The 18,653-nt window shown below is 38.8% G+C and overlaps 1 protein-coding gene across 13 annotated transcripts in view; it reads right to left on the reverse strand.

Annotated features, from left to right (window-relative positions):
* Positions 1–17,352, reverse strand: part of THOC2 (THO complex subunit 2) — a 112,791-nt gene extending 95,439 nt beyond the window's left edge. For all 13 annotated transcript variants that reach the window (XM_026017883.2, XM_072744080.1, XM_026017882.2 and 10 more), the window contains exons 1-2: positions 17,187–17,352; positions 430–488 (exon numbers count right to left, since the gene is read on the reverse strand). In XM_026017883.2, the coding sequence (XP_025873668.1) occupies positions 430–488; positions 17,187–17,257 (130 nt within the window). In that variant the 5' untranslated portion in view covers positions 17,258–17,352. The remainder of the gene's footprint in view (positions 1–429; positions 489–17,186) is intronic.
* Positions 17,353–18,653: the final 1,301 nt, after the last annotated feature.

Below are 18,653 nucleotides of genomic sequence, written 5' to 3' on the forward strand. Positions count from 1 at the left end.
TAGTAAAACACAACCTCAGTTTCTGGAAATTTCCTAGTGCAAACAAGATCAGAATAGTTATTTCGTGCTAGCTTTTCTCTTCTGTTTACAACTGATAGCTAGCCTGTGTAATTTTTAATACAGATAGCAACTGCTGGTATTTGGCTAAATATACTATGTCACAATTATAAAAGCCAAGCAACATATGACTATTATGCAGATAAAGTATCTATACAGAGAGAGATATAGTCTTACTGTAACTATAGTTTTATTTATTTTTTATAACTATAGTTTTAATCCTAACTGTAATGAGCTCATATAAAAGCTTTATATAATGTGAACTATCTCATACCTTTTGCTTTTCATTCATAACAATTTAACAGAAAACAGAACATCTATTAATTTTGACAAAGCCAAAAATAATAGCTATGATACTTTAAAAAGTCTTACCTCTGTAAGTTGAACTATCATGGCTTTTATTTTCACTGAGGATCCGGCATAAATGCAAACTAGAATAAAATAGAAATAATCTGCATTCATTTCCAATCCTAATATAGACAATCCTTATAGAGCAAATTATATCAACTAAAAATATTTGGAAACATATCAGATGTGTTAAATCCATTAGTTTATAATGAGAATAAAACCAACCTAAAAACCCTAGTTGTCAGGACTGGAGGAAGCTAGTTATTTTTGAAAACTGGTAACTAAAAGAATAAAAATCAAGTACTTATTCTGCCTTTCACATATGAACCAATAATTGATAAGAAAAAAGTCTCTGTACTGAAGAGACTAATAAATAATGACAAAAGAACATCACCATTTAAAAATGCCTAATAAATTAAAGGATCTAAGTATCTATCAATAGCTCTTACATCACAAGAAGAGACAAACATTAAGCATGTCCTGATCGTAATGAAAGAATACACCAGCCACCTATGAAGCTGTCAGAAAGAAAGAAAGAAAGAAAGAAAGAAAGAAAGAAAGAAAGAAAAGAAAGAAAGAAAGAAAAGCCAGCCATGAACCTGAATTCAAACTGTGGAAACTCTACAATGACCCTGTCTCTTCAACAAACACATTGCAAGGAAAAATTAACAATGCTGGGGAATCCTCACGGTTAAAAAAGGCTTGAGAGATGTCAATCACAGTGTTTGGATCCTATTTCAAATAAGTATTTTTAAAATTATTATTTCTGAGTCAACTGGAATATTTTTATAAAGATTTTATAAATTTTAGGGGCACCTGTGTGGTGCAGTCAGATAAAGAATCCAGCTCTTAGGTTTCAGCTCAGGTCTGATGTCAGGGTCATGAGATCAAGCCCCATGTGCGGCTCTGCACTCAGCATGGAGTCTGCTTGAGTTTCTCTCTCCCTCTCTCTCTCTACTCTGCGCCCCCCCTCCCAATTCCAGCTCGCTCTTTCCTGCTCTCTCTCAAATAAATCAATCTTCAGAAAAAAAAAGATTTTTTTATAAGAGATTCTTTTTTAAAAAAGATTTTATTTATTTATTCATGAGAGACACAGAGAGAGAGGCAGAGACACAGGGAGAGGGAGAAGCAGGCTCCATGCAGGGAGCCCGATGCGGGACTCGATCCCATGACTCCAGGGTCTTGCCCTGGGCCAAAGGCAGGTGCCAAATCACTGAGCCACCCAGGAATCCAGAAAAAAAAAAGATTTCCATAAAAATTTATCTTTAAAAGATAATACAGAAATAGTCATGGATAAAATGATATTTACTTCAATAGAATGAGAAAATGGGTAGGGTAACAAGCGAAACAAGACTGGCCAGCAGTTGACAATTACTGAAGCTGATTGCTAATTTCACTGGTATTCTACTTTCTCATCTGAGATTTTTTTCCAATAATAAAATTTAGAAACAAAAAAAAAAAGAAAATTGGGAAAAAAAACTTGTATTTTAAATACCTCTTCATTAGATTAATTTAAATATTGCAAGGAAGGGCAGATATACAGAATATAGTGAGAAGAGGTATCCTTAATTAGAATTCCAGAGATGAGAGAACAGGGATGGGGAACCTGGGTGGCTCAGTTGGTTAAGTGTGTCTGCCTTCGGCTCAGGTCATCATCCCAGGGTCCTGAGACCCAGCCCTACATCAGGCTCCCTGTTCAGCTACTCTGCCTCTCCCCCATCTCTCAAATAAATAAAATCTTAAAAAAAAAAAAAAAAGAAGAGAGAAGACGGCAAAATCAGTATTTAAAGAAATAATAGCCAAGAATTCAGTTTTCTAGAACTGAAGTGAAATCCACGACTCGGCACATCATAATAAAGCTAGAGAAAACCAAAGACAAAATCAGTTAAGCACCTAAAGGGAAAAAAAGACAGTATCTTAAGGACTTCTAGACAAGAACTCTGAATGCTGAAAGATACATCCAAAGTGCTAAAACAAAGTATTTGCCCACCTAATTTTATACCCAAAATATTTAGTTGCAAGAAAAGGAAAAATAAGGACTGGAGCTCAGACAAACAATAACTGATTGACACGCTAAAATAAACACTTAAGGACGTTTTCTAGGTAGGATAAAAATTATTACAGAAAGAGTTGCAGCAGGAAATGAGAAAAAAGTAGCAAGTACATGGGTAATTCTAAATGAATATTAACTGATAATAATAATAGTGTCTTGTATTTAAACATGTACAGTATTAAATATACAGATAAATGGAAAAATACTGAAATACATCAGGACTAATGTGGGTTTGGGACGTATGGGTGGCTCAGCGGTTGAGTGTCTACCTTCGGCTCAGGGCATGACCTCGGGATCTGGGATCGAGTCCTGCATCAGACTCCCTGTGCGGAGCCTGCTTCTCCCTCTGTCTGTGTCTGCCTCTTTCTCTTTCTGTGTCTTTCATGAATAAATAAATAAATCTTTTAAAAAAAAAACTGATGTGGGTTTATCCCAAACACACAAAGTTGATTCAAATTAATTCACATTAAACTGACTTTTAAAAAATCACGAGTTCAACAGATATATAAAAGACATTTGACAAAATTCAACATCCATTCACTATTTTTTTTAAAAAGACTTAAAAAAAGGAATAGAAGGAACCATTATAATTTGGTAAAGTAGCAGTTCCAATAGTGTGGTTCACGAAACTCTGACCCCAAGACACTTTCTAGAGTTCTGCAAGATCAAAACAGTATTCATAATAATACTAAGACTTCATTTCCCTTTTTTGCAGTATTAACATTTACACTAACAGTTCATTTCTTTTTTTTCTCAGAGGGAAGAGAGGCAGAGGAAGAAGGAGAGAAAGAATCTTAAGCAGGCTCCGTGCCCAGCACAAAGCCCAACACAGGGCTGGATCTCACAACCCTGAGATCATGATCTGAGCCAGAGTCCAACGCTTAACCAACTGAGCCACTCAGGTGCCCCTGAACTAACAGTTCAAAAGAAAAGGAAGGAAAAAGACTGCTGGCATCTTAGCATGTATCAAGGCATTTGAACCAAACTGCTTCATTGATTCTTCATGATCAAGAAATCAAAAAAAAGAGGGACGCCTGGGTAGCTCAGTTGGTTGAGCATCCGACTCGATTTTGGCTCAAGTCATGATCTCATAGGTCCTGAGATGGAGCTCCACATTGGACTCCCTGGTGGGTGAAGCAGCAGCTTGGGATTCTCCCTCTCTGCCCCTCCCTTCACTTGCATGTGAGGGCCCACACTCTCTCTCAAATAAATCTTTAAAAAAAAAAATCAAAGAAAAGAATAAAGCCAGTCCCATGTAAGATGTTACCACACTACCTTTTCATGATCATTCATAAAACAAGCCAGTTTCACTTAAGAAGGTACTTGATGGAAGTGGCATCAACAAGATGGCAGAACAGGAAACCCCAGGTTTTCCTTCCTCCCAATGAAACATCAACTCATCAACAATACACATACCAATTCCCTTTATGAGAAATTAAGAAACCAGTTAAGAGGCTCCTGCACCCCATGTAAGCCTAAACTAACTGCATCAAGCAGGAAAATTCATGCCACCCTTTTACCACAGTCCCTCCTCCTGGCACAATACCACACAACTAGAAAAAAACTTCCAGCCCCCAAATTCTCCCTGAGGATTGAAATAGAAGACTGGACTTTACATCTAACATTCTGACTTGGGGTATGGCCTGTCTGAGGGGCTGGTTTCTTTCCTGAACATCTTGGAGCACAGACAGGACTCTGTATACACTTGGTGCCTGAGGCCTGCTAACAACGACAAAAAATATCTGGGTGGCAAGATGTAGATTCAGAGAATCCACAGTACAGCAAACAGAAATCAATACACCTCAACAGCCTCTCCCTCAGGGGAGAAAGAGTATCCAACATTCCAGCTTTGGGGGATACTGCCTGAAGGAACAGTTTCTGTTTAGCCTGACCTAGGGCCGTGACAGCACCCAGCCTCCTCTAGCTGCCGGGACCACCAAAAACAAAAAAGAGCTGAGTGGTATGTTGCTACTTCATAGGACCCACAGTACAACAGATGGACACCAAAGGATACAAAGAAACAAAGGTTTCTAAAGCCCCCAGAATCCATAGCCAGGCTGACTGGTAATGGAAGGCTGTACATTACTAAGCCAGTCCATAAAGACTGGAAAAGAGGAGTGTTTTTTCAAATACAATCATACGAACACAACATTAAAAAGAACGTAAAGAAACAAGGAAGATGGCCCAATAAAAGGAATAAAGCAAGTCTCCAAAAACTGACCCTAAAGAATTAGAGGTATATGAGTTACCTGACAATTTAAAATAACCACCATAGTAACGCTTGGGTGGCTCAATGATCATCTGCCTTCAGCTCAGGGCATGATCCTGGAATACCAGGGCCAAGTCCCACATCGGGCTCCCTGCATGGAGCCTGCTTCTCTCTCTGCCTATGTCTCTGCCTTTCACTCTCTACGCCTCTCATGAATAAATAAAAATCTTCAAAATAATAAAATAACCACCGTAAAGTTGCTCAATGAGCTCAGGAAAATGATGCATGTATAAAAGATTTTCAACAAAAGGATAGAAAATATTTTAAAAAGAACCAAACAAATTTTGGAACTAAAGAATGTAGTAACTGGGGCCCCTGGCTGGCTCGGTCACAGTAAAGCATACAACTCTTGATCTCAGAGTTGTGAGTTTGAGCCCCTTACTAGGCATGGAGCCTACTTAAAAAAAAAAAAAGAATGTAGTAACTGAACCTAAAAATTCACAAAGAGGTTCAACAGCATTTATAGATAATCACATGCAAAAAATGAAATTGGACACTTATCTTACATCATACAAAAACCAACTCAAAATGGATTAAATAATAAATTTAAGATCCAAAACTGCGAAATCCCTAGGAAAAGCTATATGACACTGGTCTTGGCAATGACTGCTTGGATAGAACAACGAAAACAAATAGACAAGTAGGACATCAAGCAAAAAATTGTGTACACAGCAAAGGAAACAATGAGCAGAATGAAAAGGCAACCTATGGAATGGAAGAAAATATCTGCAAATCATGTATCTGATAAGGGTTAATATCCAAAATATATAAGGAACACCTATAATTCAATAGCAAAAAATCCAATTAAAAAATGGGCAAAGAACTTGAACACATTTCTCCAAAGCAGACATACAAATGGCCAAAAGTTATATGAAAAGATGTTCAACATCACTTACCAGAGAAATGCAAATCAAAACCACAGATATCGCCTTCACACTTGTAAGGATGGCCATTATCAAAAAAACAGAAATAGAAACACTTGATAAAAGGAGTTATCCAAAATATACAAAGAACTTACAATTCAATAAAAAAAAAAACAACTCAATTTGAAAATGGGCAAAAGACCTCACACCAAAGATATACAGATGGCAAAATAAGCATATGAAAAGATGCCCTACATCATGTCATCAGGAAAATGCAAATTAAAACAACAATGAAATACCACTACACACCTATTAGAATAGCCAAAATCTGGAACACTGCCAACACCAAATGCTATTAAGGATGTGGCACAACAGGAACTCTCAATCATTACTGGTGGAAATGAAAAATGGTACAGCCACATTAGAATAGTTTGATGGTTTCTTATAAAACTAAACATACTCTTACCTCATGATCCAGTAATCCCACTCCTTGTTATTTACCCAAAAGAAGTGAGAAATGTCCACACAAAAACCTACACATAGATGTTTACAGCAGCTTTATTCATAACTGCCAAAACCCGGAAGCAACCAAGATGTCCTTCAGTAGGTGAGTGGATAAATAAACTGGTACATCCACACTATGGAATTATTCAGTTCTGAACAGATATTAGCTATCAAGCCATGAAAAGGCATGAGGAAACCTTAAATGCAAATTACTAAGCGAAAGAAACCAATCTGAAAAGGCTATATAATGTGTATTTCCAACTATATGACATTTTGGAAAAGGCAAAACTATGGGGAGTAAAAAGATCAGTGGTTGCCAGGGGTTGGGGGTAGCCAGAGAGATGAACAAACAGAACACAGAGAGGATACTTAGGGCAGGGGAAATACTCTGATACCAAAATGGAGGATACATATCAGTACACATTTATACAAACCCATAGAATATACAACACCAAGAGTGAAGTCAAAGGTAAACTATGAATTCTGGGTGACTGTGATGTGTCAATATAGATTCACCAATGGTAACAAAGGTACCACTGTGGTGGGGAATGTTGAAAATAAGGGAGATGGCTATGCATGTGTGGGTGCAATGGGAAATCTCTGTACCTTTCTCTCAATTATTCTGTGAACTTAAAACTGCTGTAAAAAATTTCTTTAAAAAAAAAGGGCAGCCCCAGTGGCTCAGCGGGTTTAGCACCGCCTTCAGCCCAGGGTGGGATCCTGGAGACCTGGGATTGAGTCCCATGTGGGGCTCCCTACATGGAGCCTGCTTCTCCCTCTGCCTGTGTCTCTGCCTCTCTCTCTCTCTCTGTCTCTCATGAATAAATAAATAAAATCTTTAAAAAAAAAACAGAAAATAACAAGTGTTGGGGAGGATGTGGAGAAACCAGAACCCTTGTGAACTGTTGGTGGGAATGTAAAGTGGTGCAGCACCTTTGAGAAACAGTTTGAAAGTTCCTCAAAAAGTTAAAAATAGAACTACAATCCAGCAATCCCACTGAGTATTTATTCACAAGAGGTGAAATCAGGATTTCAAAAAGGTATTTGCATTCCCATGTTCACTGCAGCATTATCCACATAGCCAAAAGGCAGAAACAATCTAAATATACATCAACAGATGAATGTATAAAGAAAATGTGGCATATACATACAATTGACTATTATTCAGCTATAAGGAACTCCTGTCATATACTACAACATAGATAATCCTTGAGGACAGTATATAAAATGAAATGTCAGTCACAGAAGTATAAATACTGCACAATTCTGCTTATATTGAAATATATCTAAGAGAGTCAAACTCACAGAAGCAAAAAGTATAATTTCAGTGGTTGCCAGGGACTAGAGGGAAAGAGAAATGGGGAGTTGCTATTCAACGGGTATAAAACATCAGTTATACAAGATGAAAAACATCCAGAGATCTACTGTACAACATTGTGCTTATCTTTAACACAGTACCATTCACTTAAAAATTTATTAAGGCTAATCTCGTTATGTGCTTTTACCTACAATGAAAAAATGTGCTTGATGAAGTAGTGAAAAATATTTAATTAAATCCTGAGCCCTGATAACACGTCTTTTTAAGAACATGTATTTTAATATTCTATGTGACAAAATGGAAAGTACACATAAAGCATTTCTACCACACACCAAAATACTATGGTTGTCTCCAGAAAATCACTTAAGCAATTGTTTAAATTGTGAGTTGAGTTAGCTGCTTTTACATAGAATGCCATTTTTACTTGAAAGAACTGATAATGGTTATTCAGACTTGGGTTTTTGGCAGGCATTTTCTCAAAAATGAACCAACTGAGCCAGTCACTTCAAGGAAAACAACTGAGAGTATTTGCTGCCAATGATAAAATATAAGGTTTCAAGCAAAAATTCAAGTATTGAAAAACTTATAGCTACCACCTTGGACTTGACTAGTTCCCAATTCACAAAAACTTTCCGGATTAGTTCAGTGATGATATTAAAGAACGCGGGGGTGGGGGACTTTTATTTAACACAATGTATTGTGTCAATACTTTGAAAAGGTGCATCCTTCAGTGAACCAGTATTTTCCAATTGACCAATGCATGATACTGCAAAATAATGCATGGGTAAAAGATCCCAAGTAAAAGGCAAATGCATTTTAATTTAAAAAGTACAAAAAGTTCACTGATGTTGTTTTGGATTTGACATTGCAACAAATCACTAAGATACTACCACTTCACGGGATGCCTGGGTGGTTCAGTGGTTGAGCATCTGCCTTTGGCTCACGGCGTGATCCCAGAGTCCCAGGATTGAGTTCCACATCAGGCTTCCTGCATGGAGCCTGCTTCTTCCTCTGCCTGTGTGTCTCTGTCTCTCTCTCATGAATAAAATCTTCCAAAAATAAAAACTACCACTTCACAAATTTTGTCATGATAATCAAAGAATACTATCTTCAATTATCTGAAAAGACTATTAAAATTCTCCTCCTTTTGCCAACTATTTACCTGTGTGAGGCTAGATTTTCTTCATATACATCATCAACCACAATATATTGCAAATTCTACTTCTATAAAACTCTATTTTATGCACACACAAAAATCAACTCCATTCAGGTAAGGCTTAAAAAATAAAAAGCAAAATAAGATGTTTCCAGGGGCGCCTGGGTGACCCAGCCTGTTAAGTGCTGCCTCTGGCTCAGGTCATGATCCCAGGATCCTGGGACTGAACCTCACATTGGGCTCTCTGCTCAACAGGGAGCCTGCTCTTCTCCCTCTCCCTCTGCCTGCCACTCCCCTTGCTTGTGCTCACTCATCAGAGCACGCACACACACGCTGTGTCAAATAAATAAATAAATAAATAAAATATTTTTTAAATAATCATAAATCATAGGAGGATAAGTTCATTTGCCTTGGAATGGGGAAAATCATAGGAGGATAAGTTCATTTGCCTTGGAATGGGGAAAGAGATTGCTTAAGCACAAAAAAAACTACTAATCAGGGCAGCCCGAGGGGCTCAATGGTTTAGCTCTGCCTTCGGCCCAGGTTGTAATCCTGGAGACCCTGGATTGAGTCCCACTTTGGGCTCCCTGCATGGAGCCTGCTTCTCTCTCTGCCTCTCTCTCACTCTGTGTCTCTCACGAATAAATAAAATCTTTTAAAATAAAAAAAAACTACTAATCATAGAGCAAAGGATCAAAAATGACATTAAGGGACGCCTGGGTGGCTCAGCGGTTGAGCCCCAAATCGGGCTCCCTGCATGGAGCCTGCTTCTCTATGTCTCTCTCTCTCTCTCTAATGAATAAATAAAATCTTTTAAAAATAATAAAATAAATGACATTAAAATAAATAACTTCTGTTCATCATTTTAAGAGCGGAAATACAAACCAAATAGTAACAAAAGATATCTGCCACATATACGGTATAATGCACAAAGGACACAAATACAGGCTATATAAAGAACTCCTACAAGTCAATGAAAGAAATGCTAACAATCCAATAGAAAAATGGGAGAAAAAATATAAAGAGGCCTTTCACAAGAAATCAAAATTTCAAATGGCCAAAAACACATAAAAAGATGCCCATGAAAACATAAGCCCCTGCAACAGGAATTCCATTTTTAAAATCATAGGAAACAGACTGAGGGTCGCTGGAGGGGCAGGGGTGTGAGGGCAGGGTAACTGGGTGATGAATATTAAGGAGGGCATGTGAGGAGAAAAAAAAAAAGGAGGGCATGTGATGTAATGAGCACTGGGTGTTATATAAGACTGATAAATCACTGACCTCTACCTCTGAAACCAGTAATACATTATATGTTAATTAACTGAATTTAAATAAATTTTTAAAAAAGAAAAAAGAAAAGCCCCAATAAAACATCATTACATACATACCATATTGACAAAAAATTTAAAGTCTGAAAATATTAACTGTTAGTGAGGATGTGAAGCAAGGTGAACTCTCACACAAGTGTTGTTGGGAATGTATTTTGAAATAGTTTCACAGTTTTTAAGATTTTATTTACTTATTCATGAAAATACACAGAGAGGAGGGAGAGGCAGAGACACAGGCAGAGGGAGAAGCAGGCTCCATGCAGGGAGCCCAACGTGGGTCTCCAGGATCACGACCCGGGCTGAAGGCGGTGCTAAACCGGGCTGAAGGCGGCGCTAAACCGCTAAGCCACCCGGGCTGCCCCAGTTTCACAGTTGAAAGGAGAGCTAAAGTTAGTCACAATCTAGAACCCAGTGATTTCTTATACTTATATATTCCACAAAAACACGTGCTTGTGTACACCAAGATATTCGTTTAAGAATGTTTCTATTGGCGCTGTTGGTAATAGCTGAAAATTCAAAACAGCAAAACTGTTAATCAATAGCATAAGAGATAAATTATGGTACAGCTATGGAATGAAGCATCCTATAACTATGAAAATCAAAGAATGGCTAATACTTCCAAAATTATCGATGAATCTTAAAAATATAATAATGAGCAAAAGCAGCCAGTCAGAGAATACATTCTCTATGATTCCATTTATAGGAAATTCAAGAACAAACTTAAGCTTATAGGGTAATAAAACTGCAAATAAAAACAAGGAAGAGAAAGCCATAAACGTCAGGATAATGGTTACCATGGAGAGGTAAAAAAATGGGCAATCTGGAAGGGCAGTTGTCTTGACCTGGGTGTGAGTTACACAGGCGTGCATCTTACACTGATTCTTTAAACTCTACGTTTATGTTTTATGCACTTTTCTATATTTAATTGCACAACTTACAAAAAGAAATATTCCTATTACAAGCTTCACAAGGCTCTAACAACAAAAAAATTAATGCATATTTTCTTTACTTTTATGTCTAGCAATCTTTTTCCCATAAATCCATAAAATAACTTATAAGACTTATAGAGTATGTTTCTATATCACACCTAAAGTTGAAATATGCCACATAAATCACCCACAGAGAGATTATCTACTTTGCAGATTATCTATGCTGTTGCAGCTGGCCATTCTGTCTTCTGATTATTTCAATACCCCATCATCCTGATGAGCAGAGTAAGGTTTTTTAAAGTCAATAAAGTAAACTTTTGTTTTAAAGATTTTATTTATTTATTCATGAGAGACAGAGATAGATAGATAGAGAGAGAGAGAGAGAGAGGCAGAGACACAGGCAGAGGGAGAAGCAGGCTCCATGCAGGGAGCCTGATGTGGGACTCGATCCCGGGACTCCAGGATCACGCCCTGGGCCGAAGGCAGGCGCTAAACCAATGAGCCACCCAGGCATCCCCAAGTAAACTTTTTCTGGTCAACAATTCACTTGTGAGTCTCACAAAATTATCTTCAAAATCAAAGAATAAAAAAGCCTTGTCAAAGGAGACTAATTAAATCTGCATAGTTTGAAAATCTCATTTAGTTATTAGTTTTTAACCAACTTCTATTTAAAAAAACGTTCAGAGCACATTATAAATGGTGAAATAAACTGATTAAAGTTTGACCCAGAACTTTCAACTACTTCCCTGAAGAACTAGACAGATCTTCCAATACATTGAGAACAGTGGTTAAGCTTTTAATTTCTCAAAATGTTAAACCTACCACAAGCTTATCTGAAATATAAAACAGAATCAATCTTCCTTCCAACAAGCAACACAGAAATATCTGATTCAGACTAGCATCAGAAAATGTAATCTAAAAACGTCTACATCCAGCTCCTTTTTAAGAGGAAATATATGAGAAAGTATATCAAGATCACTTCAATATTTGCTTTAAATAAAACAATTCCTTGTGGTTCTCACTGCCCCCAAAGGTTCAATTCCCTATAGACAGTAGTAGTAGGAAACACTGGTTTTTGACAGAATGGAATGGAATCAAGTAACTCACCTTTCCCTTTGTATCCCGGCTACTAAAAAGCAAGGTCAAATATTCCTTCTTATGGTGAATGTATTTGCTTATTCACATTTTAAATAGCTTCATTTTCTATTTGTGCTAATAAGCTTAAAGCGTGTCTTTCACAATAATCCTTCCAGTAGGGAAGAGGGAATGTCAGTGTTCCTACCTCATCCCACCTCATCTAATGGTACAGCCATTGTTACATAATTTTAAGAAGTAATTAAAACATAATTCCATCTTGTCAGTCACAAGGCCACAAACATATTCGTTAAAATGCAGGTAATAGGGGATCCCTGGGTGGCGCAGCGGTTTGGCGCCTGCCTTTGGCCCAGGGCACGATCCTGGAGACCCGGGATCGAATCCCACGTCGGGCTCCCGGTGCATGGAGCCTGCTTCTCCCTCTGCCTGTGTCTCTGCCTCTCTCTCTCTCTCTCTCTGTATGACTATCATAAATAAATAATAAAATTAAAAAAAAAATTAAAAAAAAAATGCAGGTAATAATGTCATCACAAAGTATCAATTAGCATCTCAAAGATTTGCTCAAATTGTGTAAGGAATCACTGATGGTTTATTATGATAAGGCAATTCACTTGCATAAGATACTTTTATTTCCCTAGTATAAAAGTTCTTCCTTAGTTGTAGGAGGAAACTAAACCAATTGCTAAGAATGTTCCCCCAATCAGTCCATGCTCTTCTCCCTAAGTAATTCACTAAAAGAACATAAAGTATCCTTAAAAAAAATTCTGGTTCTGAATGCTGCATGTCTTACCACACCTGTTAAATAGTTTTAGTACTCTACCCTAAATTATAAAGGAAGAAAAAAACAAAACTACCTCCAACAGTGCTCATTTCAATGTGGCTTAAAAATAATCAAATATTATGCCTTAGTCCATATTATTTTATTCCTCTCATAATCTTCAAATAATTGAGTTTGCCAGTTTTTCCACTTTTAAAACAATATGGTGCTATTGTGGAGATGCTGTCTCAGATCCCTGAAAACAAAGACAGAATCTACATTCTGTCAAAGATCTGTGAAACTTAAACTGATGTCTTAAATTCTTCCAAGGCCCCACATATTTTGTGAATACTTCTGGAGTATTTAGCTTTCCACCTTACTTGAACCCATTTTCCAGTAAAAAAAAGGAAGCACACCACAAGCCTGAGCTATTTGATTATGGCCAACATCTCAAAGTTGGCTTCACACATAAAACGCTGATGTCAATCTGTGCTTCAATTAAGTCTTCAAAGCAAAACAACAAAAAAGGCTAAATTTGGTGAAGCAAAGTACTGCCTCTACTATCATTATCAGAACAGAAATATGACACAAAAATGAGATATTTGACATGCAGTTTTATCTTGAAACATGCATTTATGAAAATGAAAATATTCACTTATGCGGAGGAAAGGGAACAGGAAATGTTTAAAAGGCAAAGGTTCCTGCATACAAGTACATTAAGAGCATTCTCTCTACCTTAATATTTAAGCATTGGAGAATAATTTTTCTAACAAAGAAAGCAATAGCCTAGAAAATCTCCTGATACTGCTACATTTTTTTTTTTGAAAAACACATCTCTCACCAGGAAAATGGACCAAGACTTATTCTTAGCTTGTGAATACAGGTCAAAATGAGAAAATAAATGTCAATGAAAACTAAAATATGAAGCAGCTGAATTTAAAGTATCTTTTGAAGAAAAAAAAAAAGACTCAACAACCAAGACAAATCTCTTTGAATGATTATTTGCCATAAACTCCCTCCTCCTGCCTCCCTCCAAAAAATTCAGGTCAGACAACATTTAATGAACATCCAAATGCACTTAGATAAGTTCTGTAAGATGTAAAATCATTTAGTAGCAGAAGAAGAAAAAGAATGGCAACCAAAACTCTGCCAATTAAATTTTAAAAGTTTATTTTAACTACCAATAATAAGACCTAACAAAAATTTCAAATTGAGATGTAATTTTTTAAAAACTAAAATAATTAAGTTCTTCTAACAAATAGATAATACTCAACAAATATAAATATCTCAAAATTAGACCAGGTATGGACATGAGGCTAACATCTTTAGATTAACACCTTGGAACATAAATCCATTAAGGTTGCTTGTGACACAAAGAAATGCTAAGTTCCCCGTGTTAACGATTTTTCTAAAAACAAACTTCACCACTGGATCTACCAGTACATGAAAGTTTATTAGTATAATCATAGCAAGTCCTATGCTAGAATGAAGTTGTCAAGAAACTAAAACTCTATTCCCAAAATTAAAGTGATTAAATCCGTATCTTTCATATGTGGCAGAATTCAAATGTTTGCATTTATTTTTTTTAAGATTTTAATTTATTTATTCATGAGACAGAGAGAGAGGCAGAGCAATAGGCTGAGGGAGCCCCATACGGGACTTGATCTCAAGACCCCAGGGTCACAACCCCAGCCAAAGGCAAACACTCAACCACTGAGCCACCCAGGTGCCTTGATTTGTTTTAAATTAATATTCAGGGAATATGTCTGCAAATGAAACCATTCAGAGTTCTCTGTTCTCTAATTCTTTGGAATGTTCACCTTTCTTGTGTATTTTACAATATTGGTCATATTCTAAAAGCCAAATCTATAAATGGATTTGCTAATTATCTGTTGGCACATTAACTTCATTTTTTAACATTTCTAGTTGCTAGTTTATATTTAAGAAGCTCTGTTTTCAGACAAAGGAAAAGATTTTTGGTAATATATTTACAACCCCATTCATTCTAATAAAATGAAATGCTAGACACAAGAACTCTGAAGTTAGACTATATGCAACCAAGTTTTCAAAGAGGGGAAAGGAGTCAAATAAATGAAGCCTAAGTACTGGATGATGATGTATTTGTCTATTTAAAATATCTGATTATGTCATACAACTGACCATTTTATGCTCTCTTCATGTAACAGAATACAATTATAAAACTACACTGATTTGCATCTACTATAATTCAAACAACATTCCTCACGTCATGGAGTAACTACATACAAATAAGCCCTAACAGTTTTGAAAAAGCTCTTCAGGAACAATACACATAGCATGGATCATGCAAATATACATACAGCGTATCCAAAATCTCATTTTGACAACGTATTTCAACCTCCTACATCACTATTTTTCTCCAACCAATGCCAAGAAGCCAATCAGAATTCAGATTTTCACCTCCTAGCCCTAATACCACTCATTGTAAGGTAAAAGCAATAATAAAACTGTCAAAAACAGATGGAACAAGGAAGCTGAGCAATCTATGAAGATGACAGGCCCTAAATAAGTAAACAAAATAGTGACTGATTTATCAGTTTGGGGAGGTTATCCTAATCTAATATAGATGAAAACGATGGTTTAGGTAACCTCCCGTTCTGCTTTCCCTGCACACAAGGAACTTAATAGCTTAATTTGTTAAATGGCATGTACAAGGATCTGGAAAATGTTCCTAACAGTTAAAAATGAATGTTTATCAAATAGACATCTCATTTAATAAACCAAAAAGCTCTCACTCCAAGCATATGCTAGAAAGGCGAGGGGGAGTGAGGCGGGAGCTGGGGCCTGCAGTGGGGGGACGGCGTGGGAGGGGGGACCAAACTAAATTTGAAACATAGTCCCCACTCTTCAAGGGTCTCTCAATTCGTTAGAGTACAAGAGTACGCAGCAGTAAGTCAAAGACCAACTAATTGCTAACCTGAGTGGTACAGACTTTAAGAGCAAGAGCTGTCCAGAGAAGTTTAAATATCTAAAGATTGGAATAATAATATTACTTTTAATAGCTATCACTTGAGCACTTACTATAAGCCAAGTGCTTTACAGGTATTATTAGTCTTCACAACAATCCTTTGAGTAGAGTACTTATTAATCCCAATTTACTCAAGGGGAAACGGTCAAAGTGGTTAAGGAACTTACCCAAGGTCACTCAGCTAGTTAAGTGGCTAAGACCGCCGCTTATCCAGGAAATACAATTCTAGAGCTCACACAGTTAAGACTTGGTAAAGCAGCGCGAGTGCGAGTGCGCGTGGAGCGGGGGGGAGGGGGGCGCGGGAGGGGAGGAGGAGGAGTCCATACAAGCTGGCAATATCACACGCGCAAGATCGGGCAACGCATTCCCCGGGTTTCGTTCGAAGTAACGAAGTTCCAAAGATTCGTTATCTTTCGCGCGAGCAACCGTAAACTGACTATGGGGGAAGGGGGCGGCCGACCGCAAAAATGGCTAACGAGAGTTAGCTCATACAGCGTTGAGCTTTGGTTAATAAAGCGATTCAGAGAACGAAATTAGAAATAAATTCTTTGTTTTTGAATCTGGGGTTTTACTGCTTAAACGATTTCTTTCTTTCCGAGGGAGCGCGAACTGAAATTTGGGGCGAGGAAACCGCGGGTATGGCAAATTACTGTTTTCTGTATTACCAGGGAAAAAAACAAGTTTTATGACTAAAGGAAACGCGTTATTCCAGGTACTTGAGAACCCTGAGAGTCGCCAAAATTACTTGCAGTCCCAGGACAAAATGGGGTTTAAGAAACATTTAATGACGAAAGTTGAATCAAAACCGAAATGGCTCTAAAGTGAAAAGCCGGAGCAAAGAAATGCCGGTAGGTCTTCGTGGGAAAGCGGCAATCCCAGCTACACTTCTCCCACGGCCAGCGGCGCCGCGCGAGGCCGGGACAATCCGAAAGACCGCTCCCCGGGAGGACGAGACGTGCCAACCGGGGCTCTTCGCGACGCCCCGGGCATCGCGGCGGCGGGCGGAGAGGAGGGGAGGGAGTCGGGACGGTTCGCCCTCCTCGGACTTCGGGCAAAGGAGGCGTCGGGCTCCAAACTGCAGAGTCGAACGGGTGCAGAGTGAAGAAATGGGACACAAAGATGTAAAGTCCGAACCCCCCCTCCCGGCGCGGCCCCGTAAAGAGAAAGGAGCCAAGTGAGCTCAAGCGAAGAGGGGGACAAAAAGACGGAGCGGGAGCACGTAGACCCGCAGGGGCGAAACGGGAGTTCTGCTAAGACACTAAAGGAAGACAGCCTACGGCGGGCAACGGGGATTTTGGAGAGGCCAGAGAAGGAAGGAGGTCGGCGGCGGTTACCAGCACCTCTCCTCCCCGAGTTCGAAACTCCTAGCCAACCCTCCACACCCGCCGCCCGGATGGGGGAGGGGGCACATCTTCCCCCCACAACCTCTCCCCACAAGGGAGAGCACGGCTGACGCCCGGGCCCGGCCCGGCCGTGCGCCCGCCTCCAGCCCGGACACTCACAATTCGCCTCTCCCTGATTTCTCCCAGTTCTTTATCCACTCTACGGGAACCACCACAGTTGCGGCCGCCATCTTCCCCTCACTAGTAGCAGAGGCCCGGATGTGTAGCACGCGAGCGAGGGGTCAAAGGGGAGCACCGCCCACGGGGAATGCCGGGAGCTGCGAGTTCGGTTTTCGGTTTCCCGCCCCACTTTCTATCCCCACCCGCGGAAACCCGAGGCCTGGCCTCCAACCAGGTGGCTGAGACCCGTGGGTCCTTGGCAGTGACTACGCCGACCGCGCCCTCTACAACCCTTGCTCTGGCTTCCCTTTAGAACAGGAAGAATGCCATCCCCAGACCGACACATAGCCCTTGTCCTCCTCGGTAGTATCTACTCCAGGCCACTAATTCAAACATGTATTTTTCAAGCACCTAGTGTGTGCTAGACACTGGGGACAGAGAAGCACCAAGTCATTGTGCCTACCCTCAAGGAGCTCACAGTCTGTGGGAAAAACTAACATAAGAAGATCAATTTACAATACACGCTACTAACTGCTGAGATCAAAGAAATTCATCAGAAAATAAGCAGCCATTTACTATGTGCTAGACATGCTAATACAAGGGATACAAGCAGAAACTGACCCCTGGAAACACTTGCCGCCATCAGCGCTGCCACCCTACTGTAATCAGCCTCTGTCTCCGTAACCTTAGACAAAACTAGGGGGCGCAATTACCATAAGAAACAACTTGTTTACATTACAGAGTCTCAAAGTATCTCCTGACAAATACTATTTCAAAGGCGAAATAGGAACTATGGTGGGAAAATATGGCGGACACCGTCCCAATTATGATGAAAAATCAGCACGCCCGGGAATGAGCATCATTTGCCTCCTGATAAGGTGATAAGAAAAGCACTAACCAATTTTGTAGCATTCATGACACGGAAATTCGCAGAACCTGAATTCAATCGTGAGGGAACATCAAACAAACCCATAGAGGGACAGTCTACAAAATTACTGGCTTGCACTCTTCAAAATCATCAAAGTCACTAAAGACAATCTAGACATATTGAGGAACTCCTCCGGATGAGTAGAAACAACTGACAGGACAACGGATCCCCAGCCAGAAAAAGATCATTTTTCTTTTGCTAAGGGCATTATTGGGACAATTGACAAAATTTGAATATCTGTAGATTAACAATATTCTACCAATGTAAATTTCCTGATTTTTTTTTTTATACTTGTACTATGGTTAATGTGAAAGTCCTTGTTTAAGAAAATACTCGCTGGAGCACTGAGAGGTAATAGGACATTATGTTGCAACTTACTCTAAAATGTCTCAGAAGAAAACCGTAGGATGATTAAGCAAATGTAAAATATTAACATGCTAGGAGTCTAAGTGAAGGACATGCAGGGACTTTCTGTTCTATTTGTGCAACTTTTCAAAATAAAAGTTTTTTAAAATACGGGTTTGGCAGAAATTTTAGAA

This window comes from Vulpes vulpes, chromosome X (assembly GCF_048418805.1).
Source record: "Vulpes vulpes isolate BD-2025 chromosome X, VulVul3, whole genome shotgun sequence".
In the NCBI taxonomy this organism is placed as follows: domain Eukaryota; kingdom Metazoa; phylum Chordata; class Mammalia; order Carnivora; family Canidae; genus Vulpes; species Vulpes vulpes.